The 19,020-nt window shown below is 45.6% G+C and overlaps 1 protein-coding gene across 1 annotated transcript in view; it reads right to left on the bottom strand.

Annotated features, from left to right (window-relative positions):
• Nucleotides 1-1,431: 1,431 nt before the first annotated feature.
• The window catches only part of LOC144817678 (extracellular calcium-sensing receptor-like), a 144,778-nt gene continuing 127,189 nt past the window's right edge, over nt 1,432-19,020 (bottom strand). Inside the window, exon 4 of the mRNA XM_078674422.1 lies at nt 1,432-2,332. Within this exon, the coding sequence (XP_078530548.1) occupies nt 1,487-2,332 (846 nt within the window). The 3' untranslated portion in view covers nt 1,432-1,486. The remainder of the gene's footprint in view (nt 2,333-19,020) is intronic.

The raw sequence follows: 19,020 nt of genomic DNA on the forward strand, positions 1-19,020 counted from the left end.
AGTGACCCTCACATCTAAAATGCACAATGTGGAAACCCTTCTCTATGTGTGCAGTGCATGTGTGCCCACTCAGCAGTGTGGCCAGGGAAATTAGTACACCCTACTCCAAATCCAGTTCTGGGAGCAGCTTTAACCCACTGGGTTTGGTGACTGCCTAACTGGGGGACAAAAGACAGGGCCTGTCTAGGTGTCTTCTGACAGTGGCTTGTTACAAGGGGGGCCCCTTTGAAGTAAATTAAGTTTGTGGGTACAGCCCAAATGTGCATCCTGCCAGAGCAACAGAAACACCTCCCCACACCCAGGCATTTGTCTCTGCACCTCATTCAGGGAAGTCGCCAGCTGAGTGACAGTTGTAAGGCTCATGTAAACTAGCCTTCAGGAGTTTCAGAAAAGGTAAATATACCTTTCTAAAAGATAGTTTTCCTCATTAATTAATGAAAATATGACTTTGCCACTGGTCTGGGGTTTTGCCAATTTTTAAAAACAATTATGGAATCATATTTAATATTGCTTTTAAGTGTTTTTCCATGGGCCAGTCAGAGTCCCTAAAGTGAAAATTGCTACTGGATGCTAGTAACTAAAAGTATATGTTAACATTCAATGTATACCTGTTCTACTGTTAAATAACCTAAAGGCTGCTGAGACTTTAAAATGTGTGGTTATTTATGATCCTATCAGTTTTCTTGCTCTCTTAACCTTGAAGCATGGACTCATCGAGCAGTATGATGATGTATTCTACACATTTTAATAACACTATGTTACATTAATGTGGCACCCAAATAAATATGGTCTTAATACACATTAATATAAATAACTAAACAATAAATAAATAATAATAATAATAATACACATAATAATAATAATAATAATAATAATAATAATGATAATAATACATACACATATATTTTACATTTGAATTAATTTTAGGGTATGACTATCCCGTCAGTGTAGCTGTACCCATATATACTCTATGCCAAGGGTGAAATTTAGGCCTGGACATAATTTGAATTATGGTGGAGTCATTGGAGTATTTTTAAAAGTTACGCATTACTTTTGAAATGCGAAATTACTGAAATTACATGATGTCTCCAGCTCGAGTAATTCAGAGTAATTTGGGGCCAGAGTACTGCTGCAGGAGCGCAGGAACAATGATCTTAAAGAGAGTGAGGAGTCTGCTGGCTTCAGCTGTTCGTCGTCTGAACCATTTAGTGCTGTTTTCTTAGTGCAAGATGCTTCTTCAGGCCCAGTTTGGACACAAGGGTGTATTTCGCTCAAATAGTGGTCAATGCTGGATTATGTTTCTCATGGTATTACGCTATGGAGAATTATGTCAATTACACCCCACCCTTGTGAAAATCCATATAGGCAAATTATAAACTTAGTAGTATGTGTTCTAAAGTGATTTTACTGAGGATAATATGACATATCATGCCAGGTATAGCCCATATCAGAAGAGGTTTGATCTGCCAGTATTTTATGGTTCCTTCTACTGAAAAACCCTTACCTTCCAGGGCTTGAGATCCTGATGGAAGCTCCCAGCAGCACCAGCTGTTCCTTCCTTGGAGGTTGATTCAAGCATCTCATGTAAAGCGTGTGCTAGAGCATAGACAGCTGTGTAGACACTGAATGTATATCTAAAGTTCACTACATCATAGTCGGGCAAATCAACACTTTGCAGACTTTCATTTCCTGAACAAAAAGGGAAATTATACCCAATCATAATCCCTCCTACAGCTAATACACATTCAAAACATGTTTCCCATAGGATGTCCACAGCACCATAACCTGGAAATTTGGCAGGGTTGACACCATGAAGAAAATCTTTAAATCCAATGATTTCCCCTTTCCTGATTGAAAATTTTATGATTTTATTAAATGTTTTCCAGGCATCTGGTACATTAAATAATTCCTTAATGTGGGCTTCTCCTGCCACAACCCAAACTTTCGGAGGAACCTGGTCCCAAACAGCAAACCAGTAAAATTCGACCATTTCTGTCCCTGAGCCGTACAGAATGATGACCTGAGCGGTGAACCTTTTGATAACCCTTACGATCAGCATCAGTTTTGAATGATCAGGTTCTGAAAGTGTAACAGGTAACATATAAAAGAACTCAACACATCCTCCGCTCTCGGTGATCAACGCCATCAGTTGTCGCAAAGCTCTCTCACCGCTGTCATTCTCTGGAACAAGAATCCCAACCCAGCTCCAGGAAAAATGTTTTAACAACTGAGAAATACCTTCCATCTGGGAAAGATCATTGGGAACAGTCCGGTAAAAGGATGGGAATCTCAATTTGTTACTAAAAATGGGGTCCATAGCTCCAAAACTAATCTGTGAATGAGAAGGAAAGATTGAGAGAACTAGTGAAAACTCATATATGGGCTAAGAGAGACAGATGAAATTTAAACATAACATTGAATAACTAAGAAAGGAAACATATACCAAAATAATACTGATTTGAATGAAGATAAAATCATGGAAGAGCAAACATGATTTTAATTCAATATTCAACAAAAAACAGATTCAAATTAAATAATTCTTTTCAAGGTATTTTAGGTAAATTACCTGTTTCACCTCTGATAATTTGCAAAGAGTTTGTATAGTCAGTTGTATTGAGATTCTTGTTTTAGAAAATAATGGCATATGATCGATCCATCAGGTAGTTCAAACAATTCCTAGGAGTGTATTTTAGGTCTCGCCTACACAGTGCGCAAGCGCTGCTGTTGGAGTGACCGTTTGGAATTGCTCCTGGCTTTATTGAGAACTCGTGCATGATTTGCACTGTTCCCAATGAGCCCTCGTGCATGTGTGGCGTTTACATTGCGGGAACAAGCAGCGCTGCCATCTGTTAGCAATTATCGCGCATGCTCCCGCAAGGTAAATGCCATGCGCCACAGGAAAGCCTTTGTTTCCAATTTTAAAGGCTTTGTCGTGTTCACTTGCGGTTGAATTCACTTTTGGTTCCAGGTGCCTGCTCGCACTAGCTTGTTAGGTCTCGCCTACACAGCGCGCAGGCGCTGCGTAGGAGACCTTTAGTAATCGATTCTGTTTTGGCCCCAAAAACGTGCCGGTGTTGCCTTGCTTTGAATGGCAACACGTGCACGTTTGGCGACTCCCTTGCGGAGCGAGCTTTAAAACCATTTGGTTTTAATTAACACATGGTTCCTGCTCGCTCCCGCAAGGGAAACAGGCGCAGGCCCCATCCTCTTTCCCCTCCCCCTGCTGCCTTCTCCTCTCCTCGTCAGTGCGAGGCACGCAAGCTTGTCTTTTTTGGATCCATTTCACAGGGAAGCAACTATATGAAAGAAGGAAAGAGTGGTTGTGAACCGTTTCTTCAAGTCACGGTTTCAGTAAGTGAGGAGCAAGACAGAACAAGAGGGAATAATAGGAAGAGGGGGAGCAGCTGCCAGCACATTAAAGAAGAGGACTTTGTCTGTGTTTTCTCCAGCAGTCACTAACTAGGTTGAGTCAGGCAGACCTCAGCTGGTCCGACTCTCAACACCGGTCCGGGCTCCTGTGTCTCACCTCCTCAGGAGCCAGAAGATCAGTCTCATGGTTGGTGCCATGCCATGTTGGGGTCAGGCAGTCGCGTATGTGGTGCTCTCCAGTCTCCGTGGGCGGCTATCGAGGTGATATCAGCTGAAACCCGATTTGTAAAGAAGGTCCCATGTTAGAAGGGGGCGTCAGATATATACTAATAACAAGAATGGATACTAATGGTCTAGTAGCATGAGGCTACCAAGGGGATCCGCAGTGGCACAACCTATGTCTTGTGTGTGTTGTTGCACAAAGAGTGGTAAAGAAACCCATCAGCCCACCCAATGGCGGAGCATCATCATCTGGGATTTTGTAGAAAAACTGGTATCTGTTTTAGGTATCCCACTTGTTGTTATCGTGAGATATCCTAGTATAGATCCACCAGTGATGTGAAAGGCCATAAACAGGAAATAGGTGGTGCTGAAAGATAGTTTGCAGTGTTTATAATGTGAAAACAAAACATAAATGTGAGGATAAAATTAACTATTATGATGCCAAAGAACACATTTATTATGGGGTCATCATAATGTCAAGGTAAAAAATAGGGTTAGATAGTATGAAAAAATTGTAACTATCTTCTGATGGTTAAGGAGGTCGACATCCAGGTTCGGTAGGTCGACCAGTGGCTTTCTTCAGGACCACATCTAGAACACTACTGCAAAATAAAGTGAGAAACACATATATAACAAAAGATACGTCCTACCATATGTCGAATTCCAAAGTGTAGGAGTGATGTCTCTGTAATTGGATTCTTTTCCTGGAAGATAAACATGTACATATATACACACACACAGACAATATGTCGAAACGCCACTGTAGAAACATGTAAGTAGCCACAAGAAATATACTGTGGAAAATGTATATGATCAGCAGTCTGGTTTGGTATCCATGTGGTATATCAACTGAACTCACCCAGAAAAATCTTGGGATCAGACCTCACCTCTCCTGGCGCTCGCTCAGGCAATGAGGCCCCGCTCTATAAATATGAAAAAGATGGCATAGGACCGAGTATTATCCCTCCATTCTTATCACAATATCAATCAACCTTGGTACTATTATTTAGCAAAATAGGGGGGGCAGTCTATAACAGACCATCGTATGTCAAATCACGACTATAAAGTTGTATCCCTTTGTGTCGTCGGACACCCAAATTGTGTTGTATGAACTTTAATTAATGCCTCTATGTAAAAGGGCAAAAGTTGGTATTAGGCCCTGGCTCCATTAAATATAGACAGTGCTCCCGCCGCATAGAATTAAATTATTTTTTGCAGCGAGTCAAAGTCCCAGTATAAACGGTAATCAGAAAACCCCCTGTTCTAGAAGGCTCCTAATGTATAAAAAGCCACTCTTCCATAGCCCAATAGAGAAAGGTGAGCAGAGAGTTTCATTGTGTTTTTTCTTGAAGCTTGCACGCGAGAGCATGCTGTAAGTGCAGTCTGTGTTGGCACAGTAGTGCAGGTTCGAGCAGTGCCCCCTAATCCAGGAAAGATTCTTCTTTTGTTTATGTCTGCATAATGAGAAACATTCAATCCAATTGTGCAGACATTTAGCCCAAAGTAAACATGTTCACCGTGGCCACCACTGTAATGCACCTTTTATTCAATGTCAAAGCCCTGTTTGGGAATATCAATCCTAAAGTGATTTCCTATACATTCTAACTCAAATTTGCATATATAACAAAGCTATACAATAACATTATGTGAGTCCTTATACCTTCATCTTAAAGCATCTATAGGCAGTTTGTGTAAAAGGCCTCTTTGAGTGTACCCTTTTAACATTTTTGGACTCTTGTACTTTTCGTAGTGTTTGCCTGAGCCCTATAAAGTAGAAAGTAAATGGAACAAGGTGGCTCCCCTCTATACTATGAAGTACGGTAGTGCCTCCGTGACACTGATGCACCATGTGGGTTTCACCGGTACATCCATTTTATTAGAATGGTTACAGAACATGAAATAAAGGTCTCTCTTTCATTTCAGGCCGGTTCTTCCCTTGCCAATCACTACAAATCCCCGGGCATGCAGGGACCCATACCACAGCAGTACCTTTCCACACACCACATCCCCAGGAGCCCTGATACGCCCACTCCAACACACCGGGACCGCACACACATTACATCACATTTACACACATTGCACGGTTACACCAGCAAGCGGTCCCTCCTACACACTTGTACGATACAGAATCACAGACTCTCTCGCTGCATCACAGACACAGCCTTAAAGTATACACACTACATAGAACTCTTTGCAAATTTGCAAAAACACATACATTGGAAATCATGCACAAGTAGGTTTTTGCACAGCCATGCATCACACAGACACTTTAACATGAGCACACTCACGTTATCTTTGTACAATTAAACGCTTGCACCTGCAAAAACGTACACTGTTATACTACCTCTTTACACTGACACTTACACACTGCTACATAGAAAAATACAGCTTTGCACAGGCATATGTGCCTCACACAAATACACACACTCTTAAACGTTCACACACTACCACACACTGTCAACTTGCCAACACGGAACAAGCATTAGCCAATAGGTCTTGCCTTTGACACATTGTAAGTGTTTAGTTAACCAGTACAATATCCTTGGTGCAACAACATCCAGTGATGCATGGCTAAACGCTTATAAGGTCCCAAAGGCGAGACCTATTGGATAGGCCAATGCTTGTTTAATTAGTAGTGGCGCGCAGTCACATTTCAGTGTGCGGTGAGCATGCTCATCATTATGACACCATGATTCTTATAATAAAACTCAAGCACGGAAAGGATTGATCTATCCTACACCCCCATTTGCTTTGTAAGGTTAAACAAGTGAACCTAATCCCTCCCACCTCTGCTCTCCGTGGGCGCCACTCCAGCCTCGCGCTGATCCACCCCCCTTATAAATGCATGTGCAGTCTGCTGTCAAGGGATATCAAACACCAGCGCTAAACGTATTACTCCTGCTTAATGTTCCGACAGCGTTATAAAGGTGGTCACATCAACGTCCCCGGCCCCATTTTCACATTTGGTGATGCAGTGCGTGCAACAAAATTCATTTTATTTATTTAAATGTTTACTTACCTGTTAAACTCCATAATCCATACATTTCTACCCCCCACCCTCCCCCACCCCCTGCCCACGTCACCGCCCTGCAGTAGCTCCTACTGGCGACCGCTACTGGCTGCGGGGGCCTGTGTTACGCCCCTGCTGCAGCCGTCTCGCTGCTCTAAGACCCTGTAACTGACAGGGAGCGCTGCTGTACCCCAGACTCTGCCAAGGGTGGGCTGGTCTCAGGACGGTGCTGCAGGGGGTCCTGCGGTATCAGGCTTGCGCAGCCAAAAAGCATCAAATTAGTAGAGCGCTGCTCCCAACGTTAAATTTACAGTCCTTCAGAGTACTTCATTGTTAGAACTGGGGTCACCAATTCCGACACTGTAACTTGGTGCGAGGCAGGAAGGCACCCGAAGGCAGAGGTGCAGCACACACTCACACTGACTCAAGAATGCACATGCAACAAAATGACACCACACCAGGTTTGCTGTTCAATTCAAGACTCTTTATCTAGACTCTTTAGTGTAGGTGAGTAATTCTTCTTGTATCAGGCAAATGGGGAACACATCTTTCAAATACTAACTTAATGTAAGTAACTCGCTGTTATTTAGGGGCATTCTAGGCAACCACATTTCTTATAAGCAGGATTATTAAATGTAACAATTCATAGATCTGGTTTCAACATTAAAGCGTCTCCTGTGCATGGGGATCATTCATATAACCCAACATATGCATGAATGGCACAACAGGTACATATACAACATTTCCCTAAGTAGGGGCACTCTAAAAGGGACAGTCCCCTGGCAAGGGGATAATGCAGCACAGTACATCCATCATCAGAGCAATCTTGTGCCTCTACACCCTCTCACTTTTACTTTAGGCCTACTGAGCCCACAGGGCCATTGCAGGGTTAACTAGGGCCTACAGGGGCCAGCTGCAGTCTCCTGAGTGGAGAGATTGTCACAGGGCTGCCTCTCTGGTGTTCAGAGGCTCCTCGGCAGCCCCGCTATCCCCGCAGAGTCTCCACCCTCCCCCTAGGGGGTTTACCTGATGCTATAGGCATCTAACGTTATTCGAGAGCCCGCGCAGGCGAGACAGGGGGGCTCCCGCTCCTCTTGGAGCCCCTCTCAGGGTCAATCAGGGCACGGTGTGACGGAGGCGTGCCTGCAGCCGCCAATCCTAGCGCGGCTCTCGGGGGTGAGGCAGCCCCCAGCCAGTTCAAAATATATGCATTAACAGAAACAAAACACCCAGGATGGCAGGTACATACTTCCTATACACAGTTGAAAAGGCAATAGCAAAGGCAAAAGACCAGCGCCCAGCCTGGATAAAAAGAAGTAAAAACAAGCATTGGCATAACCAATAGGTCTCGCCTTTGGGACCTCATAAGTATTTACTTATGCAGCACAATATCCCTGGTGCAACAACATCAACTGTTGCATGGCTAAACACTTGTACGGTTCCAAAGGCAAGAGCTATTGGCTATGCCAATGCTTGTTATTTTTCTGTCTGTACTGCTTGTAGAGTGATAAACGAGGTAACCCTGGTAATGTATGAAGTTTTTTTTAATGTCCTCAGATGCAATACATCTTACCTTCTAAGGACACCACAGAAAAAGGCTCAGTGTAAGGTTCTGATTGTCTGTATCCCTGGAGTATTAACAGGAATGCATTGCTGCTCATAGTTCTTAAGCTTCTTTAAGATGGAAAAGTGTTATGCAAAGCTGCATGGGTGCTCAATGCAACCGTGAATGTGTTGTAATTGAAGATTCCTCCTTAATAATTATGAGTCAGGTAGCAAAACACACAAGGTGATGGACGGAATGTTGCACATTGGCAAAACATTCAACCCCAGTCACAGATCTGGGTTTAATCCATCGATATTTTGCTCACCATGCCACCCCAGTTCAGACATTGCCATATGCCTATCAGTCTTGACCCTGTGCCTCATGGGAACAGTCCAGCCCGAACTGCCAAGCCATGTCTTCCCGGGATCGGAATCAAGCATCCTAGGACCGGTTTATGGCTATCAGCCGTCATCAGCCAGGAGATCTTGACTCTTGTGGTGTAGTGAGCACGGGACCCACGTCTAGGCAAACCCCCCTCACATAGGGCGAACAGCAAAACACACAAGGTGATAGACAGAATGTTGCACATTGGCAAAACATTCACCCCCAGTCACAGATCTGGGTTTAATCCATCGTCATTTTGCTCACCACGCCAACCCAGTTCAGACATTGCCATATGCCTATCAGTCTTGACCCTGTGCCTCATGGGAACAGTCCAGCCCGAACTGCCAAGCCATGTCTTCCCTGGACCGGAATCAAGCATCCTAGGACCAGTTTATCAGCCGTCATCAGCCAGGATAGCTTGACTCCAGTGGCGTAGTGAGCACAGGACCCACATCTGGGCATACCCTTCCCACCTATGGCGAACAGCAAAACACACAAGGTGATAGACGGAATGTTGCACATTGGCAAAACATTCACCCCCAGTCACAGTTCTGGGTTTAATCCATCGTTATTTTGCTCACCACACCACCCCAGTTCAGACACGGCCATATGCAAATCAGTCTTGACCCTGTGCCTCATGGGAACAGTCCAGCCTGGATAAAAAGAAGTACAAAAACGCATTGGCATAGCCAATAGGTCTCGCCTTTGGGACCTCATAAGTATTTACTTATGCAGCACAATATCCCTGGTGCAACAACATCAACTGATGCATGGCTAAACACTTGTACGGTTCCAAAGGCAAGACCTATTGGCTATGCCAATGCTTGTTATTTTTCTGTCTGTACTACTTGTACAGTGATAAACGAGGTAACCCTGGTAATGTATAAAGTTTTTTTTAATGTCCTCAGATGCAATACATCTTACCTTCTAAGGACACCACAGAAAAAGGCTCAGTGTAAATTTCTTATTGTCTTTATCACTGGAGTATTAACAGGAATGCATTGCTGCTCATAGTTCTTAAACTTCTTTAAGATGGAAAAGTGCTATGCAAAGCTGCTTGGGTGCTCAATGCAACCATGAATGTGCTGTAATTGGAGATTCCTCCTTAATAAGTATGAGTCAGGTAGCAAAACACACAAGGTGATGGACCAACTGTTGCACATTGGCAAAACATTCACCCACAGTCACAGATCTGGGTTTAATCCATCGTCATTTTGCTCACCACACCACCCCAGTTCAGACATGGCCATACGCAAATCAGTCTTGGCCCTGTGCCTCATGGGAACAGTCCAGCCCGAACTGCCAAGCCATGTCTTCCCTGGACCGGAATCAAGCATCCTAGGACCGATTTCTTGCTATCAGCTGTCATCAGCTAGGATAGCTTGTCTCCAGTGGCGTAGTGAGCACGGGACCCATGTCTGGGCATACCCTTCCCACATAGGGCGAACAGCAAAACACACATGGTGATGGACGGAATGTTGCACATTGGGAAAACATTCACCCCCAGTCATATCTCGTAGGTTAACAGGTGATAGATTTATTGAATAGAATACCCAACCAGGAGCAGCATTCTCTCTGTTCAGCCCACTCTCTCTATGTCTCGTCTCCAGTCCAATCACCGACATTCTTTGTCATCACACACTGGCTGAGCAGGGCAGGGTAAAAGGGAAGCTGTGCACAGAATGCATTACAACCACAGCAGATTATAACACATCTCCTTCCCTTGTAAATTAATAAAAATACAAACAGAACTAATAAAAATGCAAACAGAACTGTAGCTTTGATAAGCCCCATAAATTATTTAAGCAGTGGTCACATCCTACCCCATCCATATAAAGCTAAATGCCACACACAGGTCATACTTAACCCATCGAAACAATACCATTATGCAATACCTGAGGAACAACATTTTCACCCCAATGACACGCATAGAAATCACATACCTTCTAATGCATACTCCTATAGTACCAAGGAGACATACTCATATACTTTCTACTGCACTCTCCTGCAGGACCAGGCACGTTTTTCTACACATACCCTCTACTGCCAGCCAGTCAATCACAGGACTAGCGACATAAAGCATAAACTTTCCCTCTAATGCACACTTTTGTATATTGCACTTTTGGTAGGACCAGGGAAATAAACTATGCACATACCATCTGATGCACACTCTTGCAGAAATGGGGTCAAGCATTACACTACACTCTACTGCATACTACTAAAGGACCAGAGATGTATATTCATCATTCCCTATTCTTCGCACTCTTGCAGGAACCAAGAAACATTCTATACACTCACCCTCTACTGTATATTTTTGGAAAATTATGGGTAACACTACACTAACCATCCACTGCATACTACTATAGGACCAGAGACATATAGTCAGCGTACCCTCTACTACGCACTCTCGCAGGACTCACAAAACATTCTATACATTCACCCTCTACTGCATATTTTTGGAAAATTAGGGGTAACACTACACTAACCATCTACTGCATACTTTTTTAGGACCAGGGAAATATACTAAACACTGACCCTCTACTGCACACTATTTCAGGACCAGGGACATATAGTCAACATACCCTCTACTGCATACTCTTACAGGACCAGGGACATATCGTCAACATACCCTCTTCTGCACACTCTTACAGGACCAGAGACGTATAGTCAACGTACCCTCTTCTGCACACTCTTACAGGACCAGAGACGTATAGTCATCATACCCTCTACTGCACACTCTCACAGGACCAGGGACATATCGTCAACATACCCTCTTCTGCACACTCTTACAGGACCAGAGACGTATAGTCAACGTACCCTCTACTGCACACTCTCACAGGACCAGAGACGTATAGTCATCATACCCTCTACTGCATACTCTCACAGGACCAGAGACGTATAGTCATCATACCCTCTACTGCATACTCTTACAGGACCTGGGACATATAGTCAACATACCCTAACATAGTATAAACGTACTTTACTGCTGATATCATATGAAAACATTCATGACATTCAAAAATATTCTCTGGCAGCAAATCAATCAATCAATCAATCAATCAGGGGTTCATAAAGCGTGGCTACTCACCCGTGAGGGTCTCAAGGTGATGACGGGGGACTGCTCATCCGTGTGCGTGCTGGGGTTCAAAAGTCCTCCTCTCTGGTGAAAGACATCTCACCAGCACATTCATGTAATAAATACACTGACTTCAGATCCAAAACTACACACCAAGGACACATACTGCATGTACCTTCTACTGCATTCCCTTGCAGGACAAGGTACGAGTTCTATACATACCCTCTACTGCAAGCCAGTCAATCACAGGACTAGGGATTTAAATCATACACTTTCTCTCTAATGCACACTTTTGTATATTGCACTTCAGGCAGGACCAGGGAAATAAACTACACACTTTCATATTGAAAAGGCCATGTAAAGTCACCTTGCATGACTTTTTTTGACCTTTTAAATATGTTTTCTTTTCAAGCATAACTCTACATGAACGAGGTGTTAAATTGGGTGTTGGTATCGGTGTTCCGACACAACATCCATGGAACCTGACGCATTCCCAGATTTACAACATTGTGTACACCTGGGAATCTATCAGCAAATCTCACCTTCCCAGGGGAGGCATAAGGAGGCGCAACAAGGAGACTTTTTTTCCCCTTTCTATGCGTACATTCTCAGCACACATGGAAAGATAAAAAACCCTTTAATTGTTGTTTTTGTGCAGGAAGGTGTCCCTTATTACTAAAGACAATCATCCCCTCAGCACAGGCACCCTTGCAAAATGACGCAAGGGTGTCTTCACGGGTGCACAGCTGCTGTTTGTGCACCAGCGTAGTGGAGAAAGAAACAATAACACCATATCTTGTCGGAATTCTTGCCCTGCATCAAAATCATGTAAATGACGCTCATAGTATTGGTGGGATGAGATTAGGACAGGTGTCAGACAGCACTCTCTTGTGTATGGAAATGTGGTTTCATATTCAATTTCTTATGGGGTAGACAGGTTTTTTCAATGGATCTATGTCAGACTATCAACAACAGAAATACCGGCCTAAACAATTATCATGACACATATAGCAGACAACTGTGAAAGTAGGTATATACTTACATATACTCACACACACACACACACACATACATATATATTGTCAAGATCTGGTGATATAGAGTTAAGAAAAGTAAATCATAATGTCAAAAATTACTTTTTTAACTCCATGTCTACATACTGTGACAATGTGTGAGTGCAAGTGTGTTTGTGTATCCTCATCATCCTCAAAGTTTATATATGTGGAGCTAAGCATTGTGAACCTATTTAAAATACTGTTTTCTGGACTCAGATAGCTTAATATGGTTATGAGTAACCCATTCCATGGGAGTTCAGAGGCGAAGTAGGAAGATCTTTAGCAAACCTGTGCTTAAAAAGATCAGAACACAGTGATAAAAGGGTGAAGGAAACAGCTTTACTTAGACAAAGAGTGGCGGATGTGTAGGAAGGTGGACTCTGACTGCATGGTTGCACCCACTTTTTCCTGGTGTTGTTTTGGTTTTCAACTTAGTTGGACTGGGATCCTGCTATTTAGGGCCCCAGTCTATCTGCTTCCTCTTTAAAATGGATTCCATGTACCTTAGGTAAACGTCATATTGGATTCTGGGGTACCCTTATAAGACCCTAATATTTGGTACACTATGTACCAAGGGCATAGGTACCCCAGAGGTCTACCAGGGGTTGCAGATGTATTATGCCAACCCTTCCAAAATGACACCACAGACCCTATGGCAATCCTTAACAATCCTGAGGGCAGGGTGCTTGGTTTTCAAGTGAGATGGTGCCCATGCAAGACCAGAGCCCATCTGCAGCTTTAGGAATCTATTCTCCGGGGCTGCATGTGGTCAGCCAGACCATATACTCTTAAGTGCAGCATAACCTTGGGTTAAATGGTAACTTTAATATGGCTGCATGGAAACATGTCATGTTTGGGGTCAAACACCTTGGAATCGTACCCCCACACGGATGATCCCACCCTTCTAGAGGGAAAGACATGGCAGCACTGGTATACCCGGTACCAACTTAAAAGAGCCCTCGCATCACAAAATGGATTCTGCAGCCACAGACACGAGTCTGACCTCCTGCTGCTGACTGAAACTCCGGCAGGGGAGGCCTGGACAATAGGTTTCCTATCACAGGGAGGTGTTACCACCTCCCAGACAGGCTTTAGTGTATTGGGGCTGGGTGGGAGCACTCCAAGAGTGCTTTGAAGTCCTGCACTGGGGGCACATTTTTGTCCCTGTGCATAGTCCAGCTTAAACAAGTTGCAGGGGCTACCAGCCCCTGCTCTGGTGCGAAACTGGACAAAGGAAATGGGTGTAGCCACCCCTGTTTCCAAACCCTCCCATAGGTGGGTCCCCTGAGTTAGTCCAAGCCCTTCCTTGGGTATAAAGAAGGAACCTCTGTAACCAAAACTTTAGATATCCCTGGACGAAACTCTGAAGCTGAATCCTGGACCTTTGATGATCCGTTAAACGCCAGATGACTAAATAATCTCCCTTGAAGTAAAGGTGTTACTCCTCTGCTTGGCAGGCACCAACAAAGCATCTGACCGGTGTGCATCTCCGAAGCTCCCGCCGGACTCTGAAGTAATTGCAACACAGGAGGTGGGTTTCCAGACTTCCCAGAGCCTGACCCGAGGCCCCAGCACAGCTGAGGTATGTAGGCATCGTGGGTACTGTGGATCCAGAACCCCTGGACACCGTCCACATTTGCAAGTGCATAAGTCCTCGACGTCCCTTGAGGCTCTGTGTTGGGTTACGTGTATCCCAGACCCCGGGTAGAGAATCCACCGAAGATTGCTGACCTCCCCACTCTGAGTGACCTGTGGGCCACCATTTTGTGATTCCTCTCAAGGTCCCTTCGCGATCCCTGGTCCGTCGAATGGTGGGTCCCTGTGAAGGCAATTGTAACTTTAATTGGACTTCCCTGGTTGCTCCAGTCATGCTCTGACTCTACATCGCTTGGGGAGTCCCCAGGATCTCGCTGATCTGCACCAAAGTCTTTTTTCTCCTCCTGCGTGGGTTGCTGTTGCCAAAACTTGTTGTGTCCAATTGGGGCACCAATGCTGCAGCACTCGACATCCTTTGTGGGACAGCTCAAATCCAGCTCCTGGTCGTCGTCGATGCCTCTTAGTCCACGTGGCTGAAGAGACAAGCTGCACCTCATTGCACCTGAAGCACCCGACATCGGTGGGCATTCGCCTATCGTGCCCCTGGTCAGTGGCTAGTGGCCCAGACTCTGTCCCTTCTGCTTTCAGGTCCTTCCCATCTCCGATCCAGGCTTGGATTGCAACAGACACTTTCTTCAGGGCAGCAGCACTTTTCAGAAGATCGCTATTGAAAACAATGAAGATTCCCAACACCATTTAACACGTATGCACCCGGCTTCCTTGGGTGAGGTAACTCGAGTACTCCGGTGCTACCGTGGGTGTTGGCCCTAGGAACCCTTAAGTCTAAAGGGGTTAACTGAAAGTACTCTCCGAAGTGTCCTTTTTCTTTACATTTCCAACCGCGACTTTCCCCATAGAAATTAACGGTGATTTGCGGCTGTGTTCTCACACTGCCACTGCAAGCGTCCCCCGTGGGTCCCCTGTGTCAATACCTTGGGAGGTTCCTTGTGGCCCCAGCACTTCTACAGGCTCTAGGCCTTGTGTCTAGCCAAGTCATGGTTCTTATACCACTATTTTAGTATGTGGTTCAGTCCCCCTGGGTCCTATCGTATATTGTGTTATTTACTGTTGATTAAATGCTTCTTACTTGTGTGCTTTGACCTCTAGTCTCATAAAGAGACTAGTGGGATTTATTGTAGTATAAATACATATATGTTATACATTCCTGGTGTGGTTATCTTTTCATTTGGTCATTCAAAGAGATTATAGACTGGTAAAACAAGCTGCTTTACACTCCTTCAAGACTTAGCCTGAAGACTGCTCTCAATAGCTACCACTAGGATAGCTTTTAATAAGGGTTGTCTTTAACCTACCATCAATAAGGGGTCGTTTGGACTGGTGCAAGGTGCCCACCATAACGAGTGGACAGCAAATACCAGGCCAACTTCTCACATTGGTGTCCAGCATGTGGGATTCAAGCTTGCCATTGTTTTACCAGATAATCTTAATTTGATTGACTAACTGAAAATCACTAAAGGTACCTGAGCTATATATAATTCAAGCTTAATTACAGTAAGTTCTACTAAACTTAGAGTTGTGTGTCAAGGGCTTAGCACACCCTTTCTACAACTCAAGAGAGTTTAAGTAGGCCACACTAGAGTAGGTAGGTGCATACACCACACCACACTAGTGATGTCTTCAAGACCAGGAGCCAGTGGGTCCCTGCCAGAAACTAACAGGATTCTTCCAACTAGATATAACAATCTCCAATTCTTGGAATTGAGAGCATTGTGTAGTACTAGGAGATTGAAGACAGGCAAAAGTGCAAACACCCAACGCCTCATAGAGGTACTGCTATTGGATGATCTCAGAAGGGTCACAGGGCCTGAGGTGGTAGGCACGTTGGGTGGGGCAGCACCAGAGGAAGAGCCACAGGGTGAGGATCACCCATACCAGACCTCTGATGCTGACCAGGGGGGTGACAATTATCCCATCCTGGACAGTGTGACTCCTCCTGAGGATGATGAAGAGGGCCACAATGGTCCCCTCTGTATCCCTTCTGGGAGAGTTGCCAGTTTACCTAGAAGGCCAAGGCCTCCTTCTCAGGAGTCTTACCATTCTCATACATCTTTAGGGACCTCTGTTTCTTCTCATAGGAGGGAATCCTCTCATGAGAGGAAATAGAGACTGCTCAAGTATGAGGAAGCTCAGCTTAGGATCAGAAAAGAGCAGTTGGCTTTAGAGAAGGAGTCCCTAGAACTTCAGAAAACTAGGGGAAGGTTGGGTCTAGAGCCCCAACGTTGCAGCAACATTCCTAGTAGTAGAGGAATGTCTCAAGACCATAGGAAGCTGAGCAAGATTGTCCATCTCTACCAGAGTGGGGATGACATCCACAAATAGATCACTGCACTGGAAAGGGCCTGTAAAATTCAGAGGGTCTTCCAGGAGCAGTGGGTAGCAATCTTGTGGCTCTCCTTTGCAGACAAAGGTTGAGACAAGCTCCTCACTGTTAGAGATGAGGATGCTGATGATTACCAGATCTTGAAAAGTACACTGATTGAAGGGTTTGGCCTAACCACTGAGAAATACAGATTAAAGTTCAGAGATACTCAAAAGGCACAGACTCAAGACTGGGTAGACTTTGAGGATTGTGCTACCAAGGCTCTGGAAGGATGTCAAGTCAAGTCAAGTCAAAATTTGTATAGCACACTACTCACCCAGAGGGTCTCAAGGCGCTTGAGGTAGGGGGTTCGCTATTTATCAAACAGCCATGTTTAGAGTTGTTTTCTGAAGGAGAGGTGGTTCTGTGTAAGGCGGAGGTGGGTGGGAAGAGAATTCCAGGTTTTGGCTGCTAAGTAGGAGAATGATCTTCCTCACATGATGGCTCTTTGGATGCGCGGGATCGCGGCGAGGGCTTGATTGGACGATCGTAGATGGCGGGTGGGGGTGTAGAAGGTTAGGCGCGTGTTGAGGTATCTGGGTCCTAGGTCGTAGAGGGCCTTGTGTGCGTGGGTGAGGAGACAGAACTTGATTCTCTTGTTGACGGGGAGCCAGTGAAGCTCTCTCAAGTGACCGAAAATGTGGTTGTGGCGTGGTATGCCTAGGATGAGTCGGGCGGAGGCGTTCTGAATGCGTTGGAGTTTTTTCTGTAATTTGGCTGTGGTTCCGGCATAGAGGGTGTTTCCGTAGTCCAGTCGGCTTGTGACAAGTGCTTGGGTGACCGTCTTTCTTGTTTCAGTGGGGATCCATCGGAAGATCTTTCGGAGCATGCGTAAGATGTTAAAGCAAGATGACGAGACGGCGTTGACTTGTCTGGTCATTGAGAGGGAGATGTCTAGTATAAATCCTAGGTTGCGAGCATGGTCCGTAGGTTTGGGCGCGCTGCCTAGGGCCGGAGGCCACCATGAGTCATTCCATGCGGAGGGGGATGATCCAAGGATGAGGACTTCCATTTTGACTGAATTCAGTTTTAGGCGGCTGTTCTTCATCCACTCGGCTACGTCTTTCATCCCTTCATGTAGGTTGGTTTTGGCGGTGTTTGGGTCTTTGGTGAGGGAGAGGATCAGCTGTGTGTCGTCGGCGTAGGAGAAAATGTTAAGGTTGTGCTGACGTGCGATGGATGCGAGGGGGCTCATGTAGACGTTGAAGAGTGTGGGGCTGAGGGATGATCCTTGTGGTACTCCATAGATGACTTCGGAGGCCTCTGACCTGAAGGGGGGGAGGCGGACTCTTTGGGTTCTTCCGGCGAGGTCGAGATGATCCAGTCCAATGCTTTTTCTTGTATCCCGACGTTGCTGAGGCGTTGTACGAGGGTGCTATGGCAGACCGTGTCAAACGCTGCTGAGAGGTCCAGGAGCATGAGGGCAGCTGTTTCCCCGTTGTCGAGTAGTGTTAGGATGTCATCTGTGGCTGCGATGAGGGCGGTCTCGGTGCTGTGTTTTGCTCGGAAGCCGGATTGTGTGGGGTCGAGGGAGCCGTTAGACTCGAGGAAGGCGGCGAGCTGGTTGTTGACAGTCTTCTCTATGACTTTGGCAGGGAATGGGAGGAGTGAGATGGGGCGGTAGTTCTTAAGTTTGGTGGGGTCTGCTGTAGGTTTCTTCAGGAGGGCACTGAGTTCGGCATGTTTCCAGCTTTCCGGGAAGGTAGCGGTGTTGAAGGAGCAGTTGATAATGTCCCGGAGTTGGGGTGCGATGACGGAGACGGCCTTGTTGAAGATGTGGTGGGGGCATGGATCGGTTGGTGCTCCGGAGTGGATGGAATTCATCAAGCGGATGGTGTCTTCGGTGCTGATTGGGGACCAGGCGCAAAGGGTGGTGGTGGGGGCTACAGTTCGCTGGTGAGGGGAGTGGATTGTTCGCCGAAGCTGTTATGTATGTCAGCGATCTTGCTGTGGAAGAACGAGGCTAGAGAGTCGCAGAGTTCTTGAGAGGGGGTGATGTAGTTGGTGCCGGCGCTGGGGTTGGTAAGCTCTTTGACGATGCTGAAGAGTTCCTTGCTGTTGTGGGCGTTGTTGTCGAGTCGCTCCTTGAATGCTGATTTCTTGGTGGATCGGATCAGCTGGTGGTGTTTGCGGGTGGCGTCCTTGAGGGCGGTAACGTTGTTTGTGGTTGGGTTTTTCGCCAGGCTTTCTCGAGGGTGCTGCAGTTTTTTTTGGAGTTTTTGAGGTCGTCATTGAACCAGGTGGCTTTTTTGTTTCCTGGCTTGTTGTGGTGTTTTTTCACGGGTGCTAATTCGTCAGAGCAGCGGGTGATCCATTGTGCGAGATTGATGGCTGCATGGTTTGGGTCCGATGATCTGGTGGGAGGGATTTGGTTTAGCGCTG

This window comes from Lissotriton helveticus, chromosome 2_1 (assembly GCF_964261635.1).
Source record: "Lissotriton helveticus chromosome 2_1, aLisHel1.1, whole genome shotgun sequence".
Taxonomy (NCBI): domain Eukaryota; kingdom Metazoa; phylum Chordata; class Amphibia; order Caudata; family Salamandridae; genus Lissotriton; species Lissotriton helveticus.